At 47.5% G+C, this 22,919-nt stretch overlaps 1 protein-coding gene across 1 annotated transcript in view; it reads right to left on the bottom strand.

Moving 5' to 3' along the window:
- Nucleotides 1-1,199: 1,199 nt before the first annotated feature.
- Nucleotides 1,200-22,919, bottom strand: part of LOC147115006 (serine incorporator 1-like) — a 230,823-nt gene continuing 209,103 nt past the window's right edge. Inside the window, exons 8-10 of the mRNA XM_085993204.1 lie at nt 14,884-15,052; nt 8,250-8,465; nt 1,200-2,226 (exon numbers count right to left, since the gene is read on the bottom strand). Of these exons, the coding sequence (XP_085849330.1) occupies nt 2,073-2,226; nt 8,250-8,465; nt 14,884-15,052 (539 nt within the window). The 3' untranslated portion in view covers nt 1,200-2,072. The remainder of the gene's footprint in view (nt 2,227-8,249; nt 8,466-14,883; nt 15,053-22,919) is intronic.

The following is a 22,919-nucleotide window of genomic DNA, read 5'->3' on the forward strand; positions in this document are numbered from 1 at the left end:
TCCTGAACATCCTTACTCACATCAACTTACCTTGCACCTCCTCCCATCCCTCTCTATCTACATTATCACTTCCCCATCTCACTAGCCACCCCTCACACTCACCCTCATCCAAGTCCAATCATACCAACTAACACACAAGGGTAGGCACTTGGGTGGTTTAGCCAATGTTCATGTAAAGTTTCTGGTAATGTGCTGTCAAACATTGAAATCTTTATTTTTAACACTTTGCATTCTTGGACAGATTGGTGTGCACCTTTGGAAGTGGCTTAGTAAGTTGCAGTGAATGGTAACACATAACGGTAACCCCTGCAATGGTGATGAGTGTGAAAGGAATGGCTTGGGCATTGTAGGGATGCTTTATGGTGTTGGTGTGGGGTGGTGCCAACCTGGCGCACCATGTGGCAACCAGGGTGTGTAGCGTCCATGGGAAGGGAAGAGGACCTCACTGCGTGCTGTGACTCCCTCCATAAGCATATGGAGGGAGTCATGGGAGAGCCTGGTGCAGCCCTGCACCTCTGTGCAGTCATTGTTAGTGTTTGTAGCACCTCAATGCTGTAGAACACTGACAGCACAAATGTTAAAATAAAGTTGGCCATGGTTCCTTTAAGGAAATCGGCTGATGATGCGTCATCAAATGATGTCACTAGACCCGCTTCCTCTAATTGGCTGGGAAACGCGCTGGGCGGGCTTAACAAGCTCAATCAAGGGAAAATCATTTCAGAGGCCGGGATGGAGCCAGCAGCGGGGTTGGTACCCGCCACCGACGTCGCCCACCATGGACCTGCTGAGGTTTGTAAAATCCAGCCCCATCACCTCCAAATTCCCCCCCAATTCACACACCATTATGACTTGGACATATATTACTGTTCCTTCATCTTCACTGGGTCAAAGCCATACAGACTGCAGCAATTCAAGAAGAAAGCCCACCGCCACCTTCTCAGGACGACTAGGGATGAACAATAAATGCTGCCCCTGCCAGTGACACCCACATCCTGAGAATTAATTTAAAAAATGAAAAGCACCATTGGCAGAAAAGTTATTGCGCACCTGCTGTCTAAGCTGTGTTGTAAGAGACTCCTTTGCTATGTGAGCTCTGCAGTTTTGCTACAATACATTCCAATATATTGTACTACAATAGTATTTGCAACAATATCAACTCCAATGTTCTACTTTCCTAGAACATACAACAAGCAACGGGGTTTAATAAATAATGTTTATAATATTCTAGCTACTATATACTTCCACAGATAAATTGAGAGCTGGACAACATTAAATACAAAAATCACAAGCATTCTTAATTTGGACTTTCACTGCTGATCCTACTCAAGGCAGAAATCAGAAACATAATCTGATTACGGCTATTAACAATATATGTACCAATGTTGAAACTCACTATTGCATCTGTCAACTTTAAATTGATAGGACATTATTAACAGACTATATTGACTTGTTTTTTTACAATATTTATAGTTAAATTCAAGTATCTTTACGATAATGACATGGAATAATGAGTAAGCTATAATAATATTGCTATTCAATGATCTAAAAGCATTGGAATGAGTAATAATAGTTTTTATATTTTATTGCATTATATATTGGGTAACAATAACATCATTTCAGGAGGCATTATGGTTATTACAGACCCTGAGGGGATTATTACAGACCTGAGCAAAGCTAGGGTAGGTAATAAGAACCTCACAACTAATAATGGCCATAATGACTAAATACGATTATCAATCTATGTGATCATTTTCACAATTTCTGTATTTGGTTTATAATTTTCTGTATGTGTCAATGCTGGTATATTTATTGCTACTTCATTGGGCCTCACAAATAACTGAATGTTTAGTCCTCACAATTGAGGATCACCTGATTTCTGTCAGCTGTCCAACCAGCTGGTTACCCATTGTTAAACTATTAGCTTCTGCAATTATTCTCCGTTAACAACTGACACAAATTCTTTGGCCACAATGATTAACATAGATTGAAAATTCACATTTCATTTAGATTAGTGTAAAATTGTTATTTACGAAGATATGCTTCAGGAAGTTATCTCCTGCTTCACTTCATTCTTAGTTCATGTGTTCTTCAAAATCATCTTGCTTGGAAAGAACCAGGGGAGCCAAAAGTGTCCAGATGTAAAGGGAACTGCAGACCCAGCTGGAGGCAATCTTCATCCACACCGCAATCCAACTGCTTGATACACTTTTAAAATCAGGAGTATGACTGTATATGGAATGCAAGAAAGCTACTATCAGTTACCTTAAACCTTCTAGAATTTGATCAGAAATAATGGTTTTATCACTATGAACTAAATTAAAATGAGATTTTTAAAAAAAATCTTTAAGCTCCTCTATAAAGTTACGGCCCTGAAATGATTCTATGGGATAATTGCATATAAATGCTTAACACTTTTGTCTGAAATTTTAGCAGAGGCATTAATCTATTTAAAATAAAGCAGTTATCATCTCTGTTAAAATAAAGAGGAATTTTAGCCAAACACATTAGGTAAGCCAATATCCCACTTTGTAATCGCAGGGCCTTTTTTGTAATCCATAAACAAAACAAAGAGAAAAACGAAATTTTTGAATCTGTCCCCCAGGAAGATTTTTTTTAAATTTCATTAGTGCAAGCTCAGTGTGTAAGAATAGGCAATTGTGGTTGTACTTTCCCCGATCATCATCAATATACAAAGATATAACGTGCTCTTGAAAAGTCGTTAAACTGGGTCCACTGCAGCGGCAACTTCAACTGAATCATGATGAAAGGTATTCTTTGGAATCCATGCCATGGTATCATTTGCCTCCTATATCATTTTGGAAATTTTGAATGAATTTATAACATTATAATTTTAAGAATCGTGTTAAAAATGACCGCATATGCTTTAGAAATTGCTAAGCACTGTGGATGCAATTCAGAAAACAGGTTAGAGCTCTGACGAGCAAGTTACCTGTCTATTGTCTACCTTTTTATCACATATATCATTGATAATATTGATATTCTTCCTTAATACTTTGATAGCACTCATCAATTTATTGCATTAAAGCTATCATATCCATTTGGAAGCCTGATACAAATAATCTACAACAGCAAACAATCAAATTATCTCTCATTAGACTCTCTGGGGGTAATTTTCAACTTCGCTGCTTGGGAGTGGATTGTGTCCATTGCAGAACCCGCCTGATTTTCGTTCCATGGGTGGTCAATGCGCTCTGCCAGATTACCACACAGGTGGTGAAGTTGAAAATGATCCCTCTGGTTCTGCGTGCACTTTTTTTTCTATAGGAACGATTTTCAGGGCCTCTGCTCAGCAGGAACGGGGTGGTAGTGAGCTGAAAATGGCAGTGCACCACTTACCGCCCTGTTCTCATTCCAGATACAGCCTCTGCCATTTCTATCAATGGTACATGTAGGCAAAAATGGATTATTAGAAAGTAAATGTTAACAAAAGATACCTCTTTTTGAGGAATGTTTTTGTTACAAAGGTTTTGAAGGTATTACATTCAAAATCTTACCAATGGGAGGTTGTGACCACCTGCTTGCAATATAAAGACTATCTGTGCCATAGTCCTGTCGCAGTGTTAATAACCAGCCTGATTTGCTACCTTGTCTACAGCAAGTGGTTGATGGATAAATGATGTCAGGAAAGAAATTCCAATATACATGGTGGTAGATATGTTTACATGATATAAAATATTTACAATCCACATGGAATTTCTCCAGTTTGAGTCAGCAACAGTAAGTTGTAACAATGGCTACACGTCAAAAGTATTTAATTGGCTGTGAAGCCTTGGGGAGTCCTGAGGATGTGAAAGATACTATACAACTGAAATTCCTTTATTTATTTATAAGTTAACACCTCCATTAAAAAATAAAAGTATCAAACAGATGTTTTAAGTGTTTATCTGCCATTCTTGTAATAGTGATTTCTAGCCTTAAATATGATGGCCTAACATTTTGAGTTGTAATTCTGAAGCCTTAGTAGGAATCTTCATTTCGAATTTCTAATTATGAATCAGTAAGATGTACTCACAAGAACTAATTTAACTCGGAGGAGAGTCGATAATCAGAAATATTCTGCTTTGTTGTAAATTGCAAAAACAATTTTTGCAAAGAAAACCATTTTTTTTACAATGGAAAACACTTGCATTGTATTTACTAAATAAGTGTATGCCAATTACAAGATATCTGAGTCATTTGTAAACAATGTTCCCTCTAATTTTGTTTTTGTGCATGGTCCCCTTAACTGTTAGCACGGCCCATTCAAATTTTCACGCATGCGCAATTTCTTCCATGTAAAAGTCAGTGCACAGCCTGTGCGGACCTCCAGTCCGCAGCACAGCCGCGCAGCCTAGTGGAAACATTGCTTTAAGTGAACAGGAAGCACCTTGGGTGGAAAAATGCATAGTTGTAATTCTATATAGCTGTCAGTGAGAAATAAATATCTATCAGTCAGTGATCTAGTGATCAATGAACTTGGTTTCTAAAGATGAGATCATATTGGTTGCATAGTGGTTAGCACTGTTGCCTCACAGCGCCAGGGACCCGGGTTCAAATCCGGCCTCGGGTGACTGTCTGTGTGGAGTTTGCACATTCTCCCCGTGTTTGCATGGGTTTTCTCCGGGTGCTCCGGTTTCCTCCCACAGTCCAAAGATGTGCGGGTTAGGTTGATTGGCCATGATAAAAAAATTTAAAAAATTGATCCTTAGTGTTAGGGGGGATTAAATACGTGGGGTTACGGGGATAGGGCTTGGGTGGGATGGCTGTCGGTGTAGGGACCGGGTGCTAGGGTTTGGATGATCAGCCATGATCTCGTTGAATGGCGGAGCAGGCTCGAAGGGCCGAATGGCCTACTCCTGCTCCTATCTTCTATGTTTCTATGTTTCAAGTTAGTGGATGTTAATCCATTTAGAGAACATAAACTTCCAAAGAAAAATGGGAAGTATGGCCCCGAATTTTGGAGTCCCTGCTCTGCAACTGAAAATGCAGCAGAGCGGGACTTCCAGCCGCTTGAAACCAAGGACATGGAATCCATCCCAAATCACATATTGTAAACTTGCGATGGGAGGCCCACAACTGTACAGGTACAACAGAGGTGCCCGTCCTGACTGTCATTTGAAAAATTGAAGCAGCATCATGCCACTCCAATATCAGAGCGAGTGGCCCTTATGGGGCCCAATTGAAAATGCCCCATTTCGTTTTCTTTTCCATGAAGGGAAATGTTTCCGTTAATTTTTAAGGTAATTAAACTCTTGGGATCAATTACCTATACCTGGACAAAGTTTGCTGCCTTCTGATGCAAGGGGGAGGGATTCAAATTCCTGGGACATTGGAACCAGTTTTGGGGGAGGTGGGACCAGTACAAACTGGACGGTTAGCACCTGGGCAGGACCGGGACCAATGTCTGGGGGAGGGTTGAAACTAAAATGGCAGGGGGTTGGGAACCTGAGCAGGGAGACAGAGGAAAGGGAAACAAGAATAGAAGCAAAAGACAGGAAGGAGAAAAACCAAGGTAGCAGTCAGAGAAATTAAGTTAAATCAAACATGGCCGCAGTAAGTAATAATTCTAAAAGGTCTAAGAGCGTTAAAAAAACAAGCCTGAAGGCTTTCTGTCTTAATGCGAGGAGCATTCGTAATAAGGTGGATGAATTAGCTGCGCAAATAGAGGTAAATGAATATGATTTGATTGGGATTACGGAAACATGGCTCCAGGAAAGATAGGCAAAAAGGAAAAGGAGGTGGGGTAGCATTGCTAGTTAAAGAGGGGATTAACACAATTGTAAGGAAGGATATTAGCTCTGATGATGTGGAATCTGTATGGGTAGAACTGAGAAATACCAAGGGGCAGAAAATTTAGTGGGAGTGGTATATAAACCTCCAAACATTAATGCGGAGGTTGGGGATGGCATTAAAAGGGAAATTAGAGAAGTGTGCAATAAGGGCACAGCAGTTATCATGGGTGACTTTAATCTACATATAGATTGGGCTAACCAAATTAGTAACAATACTATGGAGGAGGAATTCCTGGAGTGTATACGGGATGGTTTCCTGGACCAATATATCGAGGAACCAACTAGAGATCAGGCCATCTTAGGCTGGGTACTATGTAATGAGAAAGGATTAATTAGCAATCTTGTTGTGCGAGGCCCCTTGGGTCAGAGCGATTATAATATGATAGAATTCTTCATTAAGATGGAGAGTGAAGTAGTTGACTCAGAGACTAGGGTCCTGAATTTAAATAAAGGAAACTACGATGGTATGAGGCGCGAGTTGGGTAGGATTGATTGGGGAATGTCACTCAAAGGGTTGACGGTGGATAGGCAATGGCAAACATTCAAGGATCGCATGGATGAATTACAGAATTTGTTCATCCCAGTTTGGCATAAAAATAAAACAAAAAAGGTGAATCAACCATGGCTAACAAGGGAAATTAGGGATAGCACAAGATCCAAGGAGAGGACATATAAATTGGCCAGAAAAAGCAGTAAACCTGAGGATTGGGAGCAGTTTAGGATTCAACAAAGGAGGACAAAGATATTAATTAAGAAAGGGAAAATAGAATATGAGAGTAAGCTTTCAGGGAACATAAAAACTGACTGTAAAAGCTTTTATAGCTATGTGAAGAGAAAAAGATTGGTGAAGTCAAGCATAGGTCCCTTGCTGTCAGAATCAGGGGAATTTATAATGGGGAACAAAGAAATGGCAAACGAATTAAATACATACTTTTGTTCTGTCTTCACAAAGGAGGACACAAATAACCTCCCAGAGCTCAACTGCCGGCAGGCAAGGTAAGTGCAGGTCGGGGGCTTGCACCCGCGGGAAGCCCCCGACCCGAATTTCTGGGTCAATGACTTGGATAGAGAACTGGTTGGCAGACAGAAAGCAAAGAGTTGAAATAAACGGGTCTTTTTCTGAATGGCAGGCAGTGACTCGTGGGGTACCGCAGGGATCGGTCCTAGGACCCCAGCTATTCACAATATATATTAATGATCTAGACTAGGGAACTAGATGTAATATCTCCAAGTTTGCAGATGACACAAAGCTGGGTGGGCGTGTGTGCTGTGAGGTGGATGCCGAGAAACTCCAGTATGATTTGGACAGGTTGGGTGATTGGGCAGAAGCATGGCAGATGCAATGTAACGTGGATAAATGCGAGGTTATCCACTTTGGTGTCAAAAACAGGAAGGCAGATTATTATCTGAATGGCAATAGATTGGCAGAAGGGGAAGTGCAATGAGACCTGGGTGTCCTTGTGCACCAGTCGCTGAAGGTAAGCATGCAGGTGCAGCAGGCAGTTAAGAAGGCAAAAGGTATGTTGGCCTTCGTAGCGAGAGGGTTTGAGTACAGGAACAAGGATGTCTTGCTGCAGTTGTACAGGGCCTTGGTGAGACCACACCTTGAGTATTGTATGCAGTTTTGGTCGCCTTTTCTGAGGAAGGATGTTCTTGCCATGGAGGGAGTGCAGCGAAAATTCACCAGGCTGATATCTGGGATGGCAGGAATGACGTATGAGGAGAAATTGGGTTGAATGGGCTTATACTCGCTGGAGTTTAGAAGAATGAGAGGGGATCTCATTGAAACTTATAAAATTCTAACAGAACTAGACAGACTAGATGCAGGAAGGATGTTTCTGATGGTCGGGGACTCCAGAACCAGGGGTCACAGTCTAAGGATAAGGGGTAAGCCATTTAGGACAGAAATGAGGAGGAATTTCTTCACCCAGAGAGTGGTGAACCTGTGGAATTCTCTACCACAGAAGGGAGTAGAGGCCAATTCATTAAATATATTCAAGACAGAGTTAGATATATTTCTTGAGGCTAAAGGGATCAAGGGATATGGGGAGAAAGCAGGGACAGGGTACTGAATTTGGACGATCAGCCATGATCGCATTGAATGGCGCAGCAGGCTCGAGGGGCCGAATGGCCTACTCCTGCTCCTATCTATGTATCTATGAAGGCCGACTGTCAAACTCAGCCAGCTTTCAACTAGTGTGGCTTCCACTGAGCTTACTGAGAGTATAATTCCTGGGATAACACGAGAACTCCCCAGAAATACTACCAAAACAGTCCTCGAACATGGGGGTAGGCGGGCGAAAGAGTCATCCAGGTTCTATCCCAAATTGTGTCCTTTCCCATGGGCAATTCACCTGGGCTATACTCTCCCGGACTCCCGAAATTTTGGGGCCTTCATTTTTAATGTTAAGATTGTGCCTTAAGATGGTTCAGCAATGGTATTGTTTTACCTCTTACCTGTGCCAGTTAGTTAGTGTCATCATAACGTACATAGAGGCCAGAAAAAGTATAAAGTGGAAAAAAGAATAGCTGTAATGAACCCCTTCCTTTTCATTGTCCTGAAATCGATGCACTTCTTCACAGCCTTCCTGTATTGATACATTTTCCAAAGATCCAGCATCTGGAATATTGATGGAGTGGCTATGCCTCTGTGTGCAGCTGGACTTCCTAATGCTGACAAAATGCAACATCAATAGAATTAGTTTAAAAATCAATGGTACTCAGTTTTAATAAACTGTGACTTTAAAATCTATCAATCGGGGCTGAGGAACATAAGAAAGTGCAGGATTGGGAAAGAATGCAGTCCACCTGGCTAGCCCCCTACATTTCAATCCTCCATACCCTCATATAGCTCTCCAATTTTCCTTTAACCTTTTTCCATACTGTCTCCCTCGCTGGACAATCTGTTGCCCACATTCACTACCATCTACATAAAACACTTAGGCCTAGAAATTCAGTATTGCCACGTTTGGGGCGCTGCAGCCGGGCGTTCGCTAAATTTAGCGACCGGCGCAACTTTGCGCCACCTTCGCCCCAAGAGGTTGCTGCTGCGCTAAAGCAGGCGGTGCACGACTATCATAAGGCGCTAAGCCGGCGAGCTGAGGCGCTAACACCGAGGGCGGGCGCAGCGCAGGTGCGGCGAGTTGCTGATTGAAGGCAGACACGCTGGCGCCGGTCAGCTCTTAAAGGGGGAGGTTCGATTTGTTTGACTGCCACGCCCTGCACACTGCAGCCCTGAAGCAAGGCCTGACCATTGTTGCTTCAACAGTTCAACGCCCAGGACAATGGAGAAGGCTAGGGAGCGAGCGCAGCGCTTCAGCGAGGGTGCCCTGAAGCTACTGGTTGGCGCAGTGGAGCGCAGGCGACCTGTCCTCTTCCCTGACAGTGGGAGGAGGCCGCTGCCCAGCGAGTATCGAAAAGCCTGGAGGGAGGTGGCAAACAGGGTGACCACCAACAGCATGATTGCCAGGACTCCAGTGCAATGCAGAAAAAAGTTCAACGACCTCACTCGGGTTGTCAGGGTGAGTACCCTTTCCACTATCCTCTTCATCCCTGCATGTGCACCTCAGTTTCTGGCCAAAGGGACCTGAAAGCCCCAATGCCCAGCCCTCATCCAACAGCTATGGGACTCTCATGAAAATCACTTGCACATTTAGCACTTTACACACTGTCAGGGCTATTCCACCATGGGAGACAGTGCAGGCAAGATGAGGGCTTGACACTGTCAGGGCTATTCCACCATGGGAGGCAGTGCAGGCAAGATGAGGGCTTGACACTGTCAGGGCTATTCCACCATGGGAGGCAGTGCAGGCAAGATGAGGGCTTGACACCATCAGGGCTATTCCACCATGGGAGGCAGTGCAGGCAAGATCAGGGCTTGACAGTGTCAGGGCTATTCCACCATGGAAGGCAGTGCAGGCAAGATCAGGGCTTGACACTGTACTTAGAGGTCGTCCTTTCTCTTGCAGGGCAAGCTGGCCCACAATTGCAGGCAGCAGCTACGGACTGGGGGAGGCCATCCTGACCTGAAAGAGCTCAGCGACCTGGAGCAGCGAGTGGAGCGGATAATGGGAGGCCGGCTGATTGGCCCCATCGCCAGTGGAGATGCCGACCCTGTTCTGGACAGCAATGGTAAGGTCATCACCTTTTTGACCTCTCTCTTTCCACTTGTGCCTCACACCAGTATCCTTTGCCACTAGCGAACCAATGCAGTGCATAGCAGCACTCATGCCTCCCTCACTGCCGCCCTGTCCTCACTCTAAAGCAACTCTTGTGCCTCCCTGCTTTCAGATGCTGATTCGCCAGGTGAGGAGGCGGGCCCTCAAGCTGGCACTGTGAGTGATTCTGAATTCGAGGAGGAGGAAAAGGAAGCCGCCCATCAGTGCCACCCTCAGCCGAGGCAGCCCATGGCCATGATGGGGACACGTCTTCCCTGGAGGGGAGCAGGGGGGAAGGGTCTGAGGAGAGTGAAGCTCCGGGGCCCAGTGGACTGCAGCAACGCGGGAGGGGTGGGGAAGCTCGGCGGCCTTCTCCCGGGAGGGTGAGTGCGGCCTCCAGTCCTGCTGCGGTGAGCGCAGAGGAGGTGCGGCTCCTTGGTGAAATGGGCGCCCAGGCTGAACGCAGGCACACTGAGCTCATGGCTGCAGTGGCAAGGATGCCTGACTTCATAGAGTCACTGGCAAGGAGTGTTCAGGAATTCAGGGCAGCACAGGCCAGGAGTCTGCAGGACTTCGCGGCAGCACAGGCTAGGAGTCAGTAGGACTTCGCTGCATCACAGGCGGCTTCCAGCCAAGTACTCAGTCATGCCGTGCATTCACTGGCTGGTCTGATGCAGACACAGATCAGGGCCACACGGGCACTAACTGCTGCCACCCTCGCTGGATCGGCCAGGCATCGCCGGGGCCCTCGCCGCGCCGCAGCAGCCCAGCAATCTGTGCTTCAGCAGATTGCTGTGCATGCTGCAGTGCTGGCCCGTGCGAGTGCCAGTGTATCAGCCGACCAGGGAGTGCCTGTGCTTTGTCAGGTTGGCAGCATTCCTGCAGCCAACACTGTCACTCCTCCACTGCAGCTGCCACCACCCGTAGGACAGACTGCTGCCGCCCAAGCAGAGTTGAAGCAGTCAGCAGCCAGGCCGTCCAGGCCCAGAGCTGGTCCAGGCCGTCCCCCAAGGGCATCTGCTGTCTCACCATCTGACCCTCAGCAGCCTTCCCCCAGCCTTGCTGCAGCCACTGGGGTCCCATTGAGGAGGAGCTGCAGGGCGGGAAGGGGCCACTCGCGAGGCGGATCACCCTCATAGGGGAAAAAGTAGAAGGTGTGGCCAAATGTTGTGTTTATATATGAAGGCCGAGAATGTTTTTTTTATATATGAAGGCCGAGAATGTTTTCTTTACATATGAAGGCTGAGACTGTTGTGTTTGTTTTTTATATGAGGGCCGGGAATGTTGTGTTTGTTTTTTATATGAGGGCCGAGAATGTTGTGTTTGTTTTTTATATGAGGGCCGAGAATGTTGTGTTTGTTTTTTATATGAGGGCCGGGAATATTGTGTTTGTTTTTTATATGAAGGCCGAGGATCATGATCATTTTTGTTCAACTGTTTTTTTCATTTTCTCAAGGTTGTGAGAGCCAGTTATGTCTCTGACTGTTTTTTGGGGGGTTTATCTGAATTAGTTTGTCATGCGGGAAGGGCACAGAGTTTGCACAATAAAAAAATTTCTTTATTCACATTGTCCATGTTTGCACTTTGAGCTATTTGTTGCCTTGACCGGCTGAGGGTTTGCGGAGCAGCTCCATTCATGTTCTTTCATTGGCACAAGCCATTCCCTGAGAGGGGGCCTAGAACCGAGTTGCAATAAGCCGCTGACGGACGGCCCTTGCACTTTGTGCCTCCCTCCCGTCTTGGTACTCCTCCTCCTCCTCCTCCTCTGGTGGTCCTCCAATGTCTGCTGGCAGTAGCTGAGTCCCGAGGATAGCCAGGTTGTGCAGCATGCAGCACACTACAACGAAATGGGAGACTCGCTCAGGTGAGTACTGTAGGGCTCCTCCGGAACGGCCCAGACAGCGGAACCATTGCTTGAGCACGCTGATTGTGTGCTCAATGATGTTCCTGGTAGCTTGATGGCTGTCATTGTATCGCTCTTCAGCAGGGGTGCTGGGCGCACGGAGCGGGGTCATCAGCTAGGTGCCGAGAAGCCATCCTCGTGGGTGAGCCTGGGCTTCAAAAATGTCTGCCACAGAAGTCTGGCGCAGGATGAAGGCATCGTGGCTGCTGCCTGGAAAGCGGGCATTGACAGCTAGTATCAGCTGCCTGTGGTCACACACCAACTGGACGTTGAGCGAATGGTAGCCCTCCCGGTTGCGGTAATCCTCGGCATTCTCTAGAGGTGCCCGCAAAGCCACATGCGTGCAGTCAATGGCGCCCTGGACCATGGGGAAGCCCGCTATTCTTCCAAATCCCATTGCACGCTCTTGCTGCTTGTCCAGGGTCATGGGGAAGGAGATGTACTGACGTCTCCTTCTGAAAAGGGCATTGGTCACCTGGCGGATGGAGCAATGTACCGCGAACTGGGAGATGTTGGCAATGTCCCCAGTAGCGGATTGGAAGGAGCCAGTGGCATAGAAGTTGAGAGCCACCATCACCTTCACTGCCACCGACAGAGACGTCCTGCTCCTCAGCTGTGGCTGCAGATCTCTGCGAAGCAGGTGGCAAATCTCAGTGACCACCTCCCTTCTGAATCGCAGCCTCCGAACACACTGCTCCTCAGACATGTTCAGATATGAGAACTACTGGCGGTATACCCTGGGTGGGTAAGGCCTCCTGTGCCGACGCCTGTTGGCCCTTCTCCATCTGGCCATGACTGGCACTCTCTCACGGCGTTTCTGAGACCTTTGAATGCAATGCAGAAAGCCAACGTTTCCACCCATTGCAGCCCCCATTATATGTGGTGGCTCAAGGCTATGGCACTGAAAGTTAAATCCAAGTGCAAAGCTCTGGCCTGAAGCCAGAAGTACCTGTGCGAGCGCTTAGTCAAAGCAGAAAGCTCCTCTCCAAATATCTGTCTCTCACACAGAAGGATTGGCACAAAATGGCTGCCACTTATAATGCAGGAGGAGTCCCCTTTAAATAGCACCCCCCGTGCCCCGCAGCGACTGGGAACCGTTCCCCTCTACCAGTCGCTGGGGGCGCCAGGCACACAGAAGGGGGGCGCCACTGAAGTTCCGGGTCGGGGCGCACCAAGGGTGTTGCACCATGAAATGACGTCAGGATCTGCGCGCGCAGCTGAGCGGGCGCTGCGGTTTTGCACCGCCGCTAAATCTTGAGTGAAGTTCGCGAGAGCGCAGATCGCGCCGCGCCTGGGCGCTAGCCGCTTAGCGCCCCACTTCTCCTCCTCCTAAGGCGCTAGCGGCTGGCGCTAACAACTGAATTTCTAGGCCTTAAAATCTAAACTGTCTACCCATCTTCCCTCTTCCCAGTGTGAGTCTGTATGCCCTGGCTTTACAGTTTGATTGGGGTTCAATTTATCTATTCCTTTAAGAATCTTGAATACTTGAATAACATTTCCCCTGAGTCTTCTCTTCTCCAAAATAAACAATGTCAGTCTCTTCAAGCTCTCCTCTTAAGTGAGTTTTCAGTTTGGTTACCCTTTTCTGTGCTGCCTCCAGTGCCTGGATATCGTTGCTATAACACGGCGACCAGAATTGTACACAGTAGTCAAGGTGTGGCCACTCCTGAGTCTTGTCACCTCCGAGGTTACACTATAGATATTGGTCTGAAACTGTTACCTGTAGAGTGTGCTGCTAAGTTAGAAATCAAAGTTATAGGCTCATCTGATGCTAGCTCATTAATCATTTTAAATCGGAGATTGATAGATTTTTACTAGCCAAGGGTATTACGGGATATGGATCCAAGGTGAGTGGATGGAGTTAGGATACAAATGAGTCAGCATCTCACTGAATGGGAAACAGGCTTGAGGGGCTTAATGGCCAACTCCTGTTCCTATGTTCCTATAGTCTTCCCAGTAAGAATGGAACTCTGCTCACACTAGCTTCCACAAGTGGGCTGTATTCCATTTTAACATTTTACAGTTAGGAGTGTGCACTCGCTCCTAATGTTAAAAACTGTTTGCAGCAGGCTGGATTTTTACTACATTTGCTGCAAAATCCAAGTGGTGTGAGATTATCTACTGGAGATTGGTCACAACTTTTGGCTTCAGTTCAATAAGGTGAAGTGCAACAGTGGTAATCTAGGAACTGTGGAGGAAGAGAGATTTAGGGGTCCAAGTACAGAAATCAATAAAAGCTAGTGGACAGGTTCAAAAAATAATTTAAAAGGCTAATGGAATGTTAGTCTTTATCTCAAAGGGGCTGGAATAAAAAGGGTGGAAGTAATGCTACAGTTGTATAAAGCTCTGGTTAGACTACATCTGGAGCACTGCACTCAGTTCTGGGCACTGCACCTCAGGAAGGATATGTTGGCCTTGGAGGGGGTTCAGCACAGATTCAGCAGAATGATACAAGGACTAAAAGTGTTACGTTATGAGGACAGGTTGCATAGACTAGGCTTGTATTCCCTTGTGTATAGAAGATTAAAGGATGATCTAATTGAAGTGTTTTAAGATGATTAAAGGATTATATAGGGTAGACAGGGAGAAACTTTTCCTCTGTTGGGGAGTCCAGAAAGATTGTTCCTTTACAGCCTTAAAATTATAGTTAGCCCATTCTGGGATGATAACAGGAAGCCCTTCTTCACACAAAGGGTAGTGGTAATCTGGAACTCTCTCCCCAATGTCAATTGAAAATTTCAGAACTGACATTGAAAGATTTTTATTCGGTCAGGGTATTAAGGATAAGGAGCCAAGGTGTGTAAATGATCTAACTGAATGGTGGTACAGGCTTGAGGGGCTGAATGGCCTAATCCTGTTCATATGTTCCTAATAAGGTCAGTCGGACTCCGTGACAATGCTCGTTGCACTGCTGCTTTTGTGTCTAAAATGATACAAACGTGGTGGTATAATAGCACAGAATAATAAAAGTATGAGCATAGCAGTTGTACAGTGGTAGTAAAATGCTGAACAGACTAATATTCGTGATTACCTCAAATATAAGATACAAATAAGGAATAACACCAATCCTGCAATGCTCTGGCTGTCCCACTTCAATCCTGCGTCGAAAGCATCGAATGTGTTTAGGGTGTTGTTGTCAAAGTCAGTGCTGGGAAATGTCTGCTCAAAAAAACTCATCATATTGGGATTACACTTATCATCTGAAAGCAAAATACAAATTAAGAAGGTTTATTATTACTGTGTAGTAAAGTATAACTTTTAATCTTCATCAAAAATAAATTATTTCATGTAGGTTAATGATTCCATAATTAATGCATTCTATCCAGAAGCATGTTTTGGTACAGTTTATTGTAGTACTATTCGTATAGCAATAAATCTCTCTTCCAGCTTCAATCCCAAGGTCATAGCCAAAGAGGCCAGAATGCATTTGTAAAGTGCTTAATTACAAATAACAACTTCTTATTGAGAATATTTTTTACTGCAATTATATCCCTCAGAAAATGATTTGCTTATTATTATGCATTGGAACATTACTCCTGACTAATCAAGAGTGTTCATTAAAAAAAGTAATTTCCTTTTTGACATGCAAACAAATTCCAGTGTTCTACGTAACTAGTTTCTAAAAAGGTCAGTATCTTAATATAATTGTGACAAAAATGACAACAGTTTTATCTCTTTTAGTCTGCTAGATATTCCTTTGATTTCAGACACCATACATAGGCCGGAAAGACCAAAAGTGCCTGGCTGGATATAGCTGAGGAGGTCAGCAGCAGGGATGTGGTGAGCAGGACCTGGATACAGTGCAGGAAGCGCTTCAATGATCTCATGAGCTCAGGAAAGGTGAGTGCAAGGCCACACTCACCTTCATCCTGATGTGCCTGTCAACACATCCCCATCACTCTGCCTTCCCAGGCACATCATTCCTCAACACCAACATACCTTGCACGCCACCCATCCCTCTCTCTCTATGTACATACTCACATCCCCATCTGACTAACCACCCCTCATACGCACCCTCATCCTAATGCAATCATAGCGAGTAACACCACAGAAAGAGGCCATTTGGCATTGTCACCCCACTCCCTCATAATCACCCTCTACAGATGTAATCTATCCATTCCTTACACTCGTTCCATCACTCTCACTCAAACTTCTCTTCTTTCCCTCCTTGCAGGAGAAAACAGCCCAGAACACATGGGAGAGACAGAGAACTGGAGGTGGCCTTCCAGTCTTCACCCAACAAACAGCAGGAGAAGAGGGGGCTCTGGAGACTTTGGGAGTTTGAGACACACTGGCGGTGGGAGATGGAAAGAGGGGGACATTCCAGCAACTTGGTGACAGAATCACATCTCATAAAGCCACATAACATACAGCAGTCACTCACATGGTGACTGATGTCAGCAACCAGTGAAATGCCATCATGTGCATAATGATAACATTACCCATTCTTATTATAACACTTCTAATTCATCTCTTTACTCTCCCACAGGTCCATCAACTGCCCCACCCCCCTGCCCACTGTCCAGTCGGAGGAGAAAGACAACTCTTCATTGGAACCTCCAAAAGCTGAATACAGGGAGTTAAGAGGTAAATTAAAAAATAGGACCTCAAAGGTAGTAATCTCAGGATTGCTACCAGTGCCACGTGCTAGTCAGAGTAGAAATAGAAGGATATTTCAGATGAATACGTGGCTAGAGGAATGGTGTGAGGGGGAGGGATTCAAATTCCTGGGACATTGGAACCGGTTCTGGGGGAGGTGGGACCAGTTCAAACCGGACGGTTTGCACCTGGGCAGGACCGGGACCGATGTCCTAGGGGGAGTGTTTGCTAGTGCTCTGGGGGAGGGTTTAAACTAAAATGGCAGGGGGTTGGGAACCTGAGCAGGGGGACAGAGGAAAGGGAAAAAAAGATAAAAGCAAAAGATAGGAAGGAGAAAAACAAAAGTGGCAGTCATAGAAATCAATGGTTTAAATCAAACATGGCCACAGTAAATAATAATTCTAATAGGTCTAAGAGCATTAAAAACACAAGCCTGAAAGCTTTGTGTCTTAATGCGAGGAGCATTGTAATAAGGTGGATGAATTAGCTGCGCAAATAGAGGTAAATGAATATGATTTGATTGGGATTACGGAAACATGGCTCCAGGGTGGCCAAGGCTGGGAACTCAACATCCAGGGGTATTCAATATTCAGGAAAGATAGGCAAAAAGGAAAGGGAGGTGGGGTAGCATTGCTGGTTAAAGAAGGGATTAACACAATTGTAAGGAAGGATATTAGCTCTGATGATGTGGAATCTGTATGGGTAGAATTGAGAAATACCAAGGGGCAGAAAACGTTAGGGGGAGTGGTATATAGACATCCAAACAGTAATGCGGAGGTTGGGGAAGGCATTAAAAGGGAAATTAGAGAAGCATGCAATAAGGGCACAGCTGTCATCATGGGTGACTTTAATCTACATATAGATTGGGCTATCCAAATTAGTAACAATACTGTGGAGGAGGAATTCCTGGAGTGTTTACGGGATGGTTTCCTGGACCAATATGTCGAGGAACCAGCTAGAGATCAGGCGATCTTAGACTGGGTATTATGTAATGAGAAAGGATTAATTAGCAATCTTGTTGTACGAGGCCCCTTGGGTCGGAGCGATCATAATATGATCAAATTCTTCATTAAGATGGAGAATGAAATCGTTGGCTCAGAGACTAGGGTCCTGAATTTAAATAAAGGAAACTACGATGGTCTGAGGCGCAAGTTGGGTAGGATTGATTGGGGAATGTTACTCAAAGGGTTGTCGGTGGATAGGCAATAGTAAACATTCAAAGACCGCATGGATGAACTACAGAACTTGTTCATCCCAGTTTGGCATAAAAATAAAACAAAAAAGGTGATATACCTATCAATTCCTCCAATAAAAGGCGAAGAGTTACGAAGGTGACTAAAGGTTTTTATTGACTAAATAACAGAGCCCACTCTCGTGGGTGATCCGATCCAAGCAGGAGGAATACCAGCCAGTCGCTCACCTTTATACCTGGCCTGGTGGGTGGAGCCAAGGCGGAGTCGGCAGTGGTCATCCCAGGTATAGCAGTGTGGCAAGAGGCGACCTCGTACCGTCATACAATAGTGGTCAGTGATACAGTTATAACGAACAGTGGTGAACAGTGCTAACTACTAACAGTGATACGATAGTGAACGTGGTTTACCACATTCACCCCTTGTTTAGAATTAAGTCCGGCGGGGTGAAGTGTACTACCAATTCTGGTAGGTCAGTCTGTCCGGAGGCTTCGTAAGCCTCTCCGATCGCCGCAGCGGTGGTGTTGCCTTATCCGGTGCTGGTGCCTTATCCGGTGTTGATGCTGGTGTTTGCGTGGTCGGCGAGGGCTCGTGGGGTTCCGGCATGCCGTCTACCTGGGCTGGGGTTGGGGGGGGTGGTGGCGGTGTTTCCGGATCGGCTGAGGGTGCGAGGTCTCGTAGGGAGACAGTGTCCTCCCGCCCGTCTGGGTACGCCACGTAGGCGTACTGGGGGTTGGCGTGCAGGAGGTTCACCCTCTCGACCAGGGGGTCCGTTTTATGGGCCCTCACGTGTTTCCGCAGCCAGACCGGCCCCGGGGCGGTCAGCCAGGTTGGTAGAGTGGTTCCCGTAGTCGACATCCTGGGGAAAACGAACATTCATTCATGGGGGGTGGTGTTAGTGGCCATGCAAAGTAATGACCGGATGGAGTGCAGCGCTGTCGGGAGGACTTCTTGCCAGCGGGAGGTTGGGAGGCCCTTAGACTTTAAGGCTAAGAGGACGGCCTTCCATACCGTCGCGTTCTCTCTTTCCACCTGACCGTTACCTCTGGGGTTGTAGCTGGTGGTCCTGCTTGCTGCAATACCTCTCTCTAGGAGGTATTGCCGGAGTTCCTCGCTCATGAAGGAGGAGCCCCGGTCGCTGTGTATATAGTTCGGGAACCCGAACAAGGCGAAGAGGGCATTCAGGCACTTAATGACCGTGCTACTGGTCATGTCGAGGCAGGGGAAGGCAAAGGGGAAACGGGAGTACTCATCAACGATGTTGAGGAAGTACACATTACGGTCAGAGGACGGGAGGGGCCCCTTAAAGTCGATGCTCAGGCGCTCGAAGGGGCGGGTGGCCTTGATCAGGCTTGCTCGGTCCGGCCTATAGAAGTGCGGTTTGCACTCCGCACAGGTCTGGCAGTTCCTGGTCATGGTCCTGACCTCCTCGATGGAGTAGGTCAGGTTGCAGGCCTTAATGAAATGGTAGAGTCTGGTGACTCCGGGGTGGCAGAGCTGGTCGTGGAGGGTCTGAAGCCTATCGATATGCGCGCTGGCGCATGTCATTCGTGAAAGGGCATCAGGGGATTCGTTCAGCTTGCCTGGCCGCTACAAGATCTCATAATCGTAGGTGGAGAGCTCGATTCTCCATCTCAAAATCTTGTCATTCTTGATTTTGCCCTTCAGCTTGTTATTAAACATGAAAGCCACCGAACGCTGGTCGGTGAGGAGGGTAAATCGTTTGCCTGCCAGGTAGTGCCTCCAGCGCCGTACTGCCTCCACGATCGCCTGGGCCTCTTTCTCGACCGACGAATGTCGGATCTCGGGGCCCTGTAGGGTCCTTGAGAAGAAGGCCACTGGCCTCCCCTCCTGGTTTAGGGTGGCGGCTAAGGCGAAGTCGGATGCGTCGCTCTCCACCTGGAAGGGGATGGACTCGTCCACTGCGTGCATCGTGGCCTTGGCTATGTCTCCCTTAATGAGGGAGAAGGCCGCGCACGCCTCCTCCGTGAGGGGGAAGGAAGTGGCTTTCAGGAGGGGTCTGGCTTTGTCCGCGTAATTGGGTACCCATTGGGCATAGTAGGCGAAAAGCCCCAGGGTTCTCCTAAGTGCTTTAGGGCAGTGGGGGAGGGGTAGCTCCATGAGGGGGCGCATTCTTTCTGGGTCGGGGCCGATGATTCCGTTCTCCACTACGCAGCCGAGGATGGCAAGGCGCGTGGTGTTAAACATGCATTTCTCCTTATTGTAGGTGAGGTTCAGCCGTTGGGCCGTACGGAGGAATTTCTCCAGATTCGCGTCATGTTCCTGCCGGTCGCGGCCGCAGATAGTGACGTTATCTAGGTAGGGGAATGTAGCCTGCAGTTCGTTCTGGTCAACCATCTGGTCCATCTCCCTTTGGAAGACCGAGACCCCATTAGTGACACCGAAGGGGACCCTAAGGAAGTGGTATAGGCGCCCATTCGCCTCGAAGGCGGTATACTGGCGGTCCTCAGGGTGGATAGGGAGTTGGTGGTAGGCCGACTTCAGGTCGATGGTCGAGAATACTTTATACTGTGCAATCTGATTGACCATGTCAGATATGCGGGGGAGGGGGTATGCGTCCAGCTGGGTATATCTGTTTATGGTCTGGCTGTAGTCGATGACCAGGCGGTTTTTATCGCCGGTCTTTACGACTACGACCTGGGCACGCCAGGGGCTGCTGCTCCCCTCGATAATGCCCTCTTTCAGGAGGCGCCGCACCTCAGAGCTAATGAAGGCTCTGTCCCCGGCGCTATACCACCTGCTCTTGGTAGCGACGGGTTTGCAGTCAGGGGTAAGGTTAGCAAACAGAGAGGGTGGCGGGACCTTGAGGGTGGAGAGGCTGCAGGTGTTACGCGGTGGGCGGTTTAACGTTTGCTGGTTGTTGACTGTGAGTGGGGGGAGGGGTCCACCGTATGCTAGGGTTACGCTTTGGAGGTGGGATTGGAAGTCCAGCCCTAGTAGGACAGCAGCACAGAGATGGGGGAGGACGAGGAGTTTAAAGTTTTTATACTCCGTGCCCTTAACCGACAGGGTCACGACACAGTAGCCGCTGATGTCCGTGGCGTGGGACCTCGATGCCATCGAGATTCGGCTGCGCGTTGGTAGGACAGAGAGGGAGTAGTGGCTCACCGTGTCTGGGTGGATGAAGCTCTCCGTGCTTCCGCTGTCGAACAGGCAGGTCGTGGCGTGGCCGTTCACTTTGATGTCCATCATTGACTTGGACAGATGGTGCGGGCGGGCTTGGTCCAGGGTGACGGAAGCTAGTGTGTAGCTGAGCGAGTCGTTGTCATCTGCGGGCGAGGCGGTCGGGCGTGGTGAGTAAAATGGCGTCTCCCACGAGGTAGGGCAAAATGACGGAGAAGATGGCTGCCCCCGTAGCTCACATGAGGCACTATTGGGGTCGGTTGCCTTAATCAAAGATGGCCGCCCCCATGACTCATGTGTGGGGATGCTGGCCTCAGTTGCCCTAAACAAAGATGGCCGCCCCCATGACTCATGTGTGGGGATGCTGGCCTCAGTTGCCCTAAATGAAGATGGCCGCCCCCATAGTTCGCATGCGGCACTGCTGGCCTCTGAGGATCCGCTCCTGCAGGCCTTGGAGAAGTGGCCTTTCTTCAGGCAGGTTTTGCATATGGAGTTCTTTGCTGGGCAGCGCGACCTCGGGTGCTTCTCCTGGCCACAAAAAAAACAGCCGGCGGCCCGATCGCGGATGCCCGATGTCGGGGCCGGTGCCGGGGGTGGCGGGGCCGGTCGGGTCCGGGACGCCGACGCAGAGGTAGGTCCCGGGGGCGGCGCTGGGAAGGGTGCTGTGGTAGGGGTCGGGCCCGAGTCCCAGGGTCGCGAGCAGTACCTGGTGAATGCTTCCTGATCTTGGTGGGCCACTTCCGGGGAGATAGCGAGGGCTTCAGCTTTTTCCATGCTGAGGTCTTTAGCTTCCAGCAGTCTTTGCCGTGAGTACTCGGACCGTAGGCCTTTCAGGAATGCGTCGCGGATATTATCTTCAGTATTTTCGGCTGCCGACACCGATTTAAAGTCACAGTTCCTGGCGAGTGCATATAGCGCCTGTGAGAATTCGGCTACTGATTCTCCTGGCTGTTGCGGCCGTGATCTTAGGAGGTGCCTAGCGTACATGTAGTTTACCGGGGTCCGGTACTTCTGTTTCAGCAGGTTGATGGCGGTCTCGTAGGTAGTCATGTCCTCGATGAGAGTGTATACTCTCGGGCTCAGTTGTGCCTGCAGGACACTTAGTTTGGATGCCTGAGGGACGCTGGATTCTCTCAGGTATGATTCGAAGCAGACCAGCCAGTGTTTAAAGTCTGCGGCTGAGTTTGCTGCTCGTGGGTTCAGGTCCAGGTACGGCGGTCTGAGGGCTCGCAGCCAAGCTGGCTGGTGTGGCTGTGCTCCTGGGAGCTGCGCTGGTGGCTCCTCCGCCGGTTGTGACTCGTTGTCGGACATCATTAAATTTAGTCAATAAAATTGATATACCTATCAATTCCTCCAATAAAAGGCGAAGAGTTACGAAGGTGACTAAAGGTTTTTATTGACTAAATAACAGAGCCCACTCTCGTGGGTGATCCGATCCAAGCAGGAGGAATACCAGCCAGTCGCTCACCTTTATACCTGGCCTGGTGGGTGGAGCCAAGGCGGAGTCGGCAGTGGTCATCCCAGGTATAGCAGTGTGGCAAGAGGCGACCTCGTACCGTGATACAATAGTGGTCAGTGATACAGTTATAACGAACAGTGGTGAACAGTGCTAACTACTAACAGTGATACGATAGTGAACGTGGTTTACCACAAAAGGTGACTCAACCGTGGCTAACAAGAGAAATTAGGGATAGCATAAAATCCAAGGAGAGGACATATAAATTGGCCAGAAAAAGCAGTAAACCTGAGGATTGGGAGCAGTTTAGGATTCAACAAAGGAGGACAAAGGGATTAATTAAGAAAGGGAAAATAGAATATGAGAGTAAGCTTGCAGGGAACATAAAAACTGACTGTAAAAGCTTTGATAGATATGTGAAGAGAAAAAGATTGGTGAAGTCAAACGTAGATCCCTTGCAGTCAGAATCAGGGGAATTTATAATGGGGAACAAAGAAATGGCAGACCAATTAAATACATATTTTGGTTCTGTCTTCACACAGGACACAAATAGCCTCCCAGAGATGTTGGGGAACATAGGGGCTGATGAAAGGGAGGAACTGAAAGAAATCAGTATTTGTAGGGAAATGGTGTTAGGGAAATTGATGGGATTGAAGGCCGATAAATCCCCAGGGCCTG

Source organism: Somniosus microcephalus, chromosome 7, assembly GCF_052327205.1.
Source record: "Somniosus microcephalus isolate GS21.2 chromosome 7, FLI_Smic_1.0, whole genome shotgun sequence".
Lineage (NCBI taxonomy): Eukaryota > Metazoa > Chordata > Chondrichthyes > Squaliformes > Somniosidae > Somniosus > Somniosus microcephalus.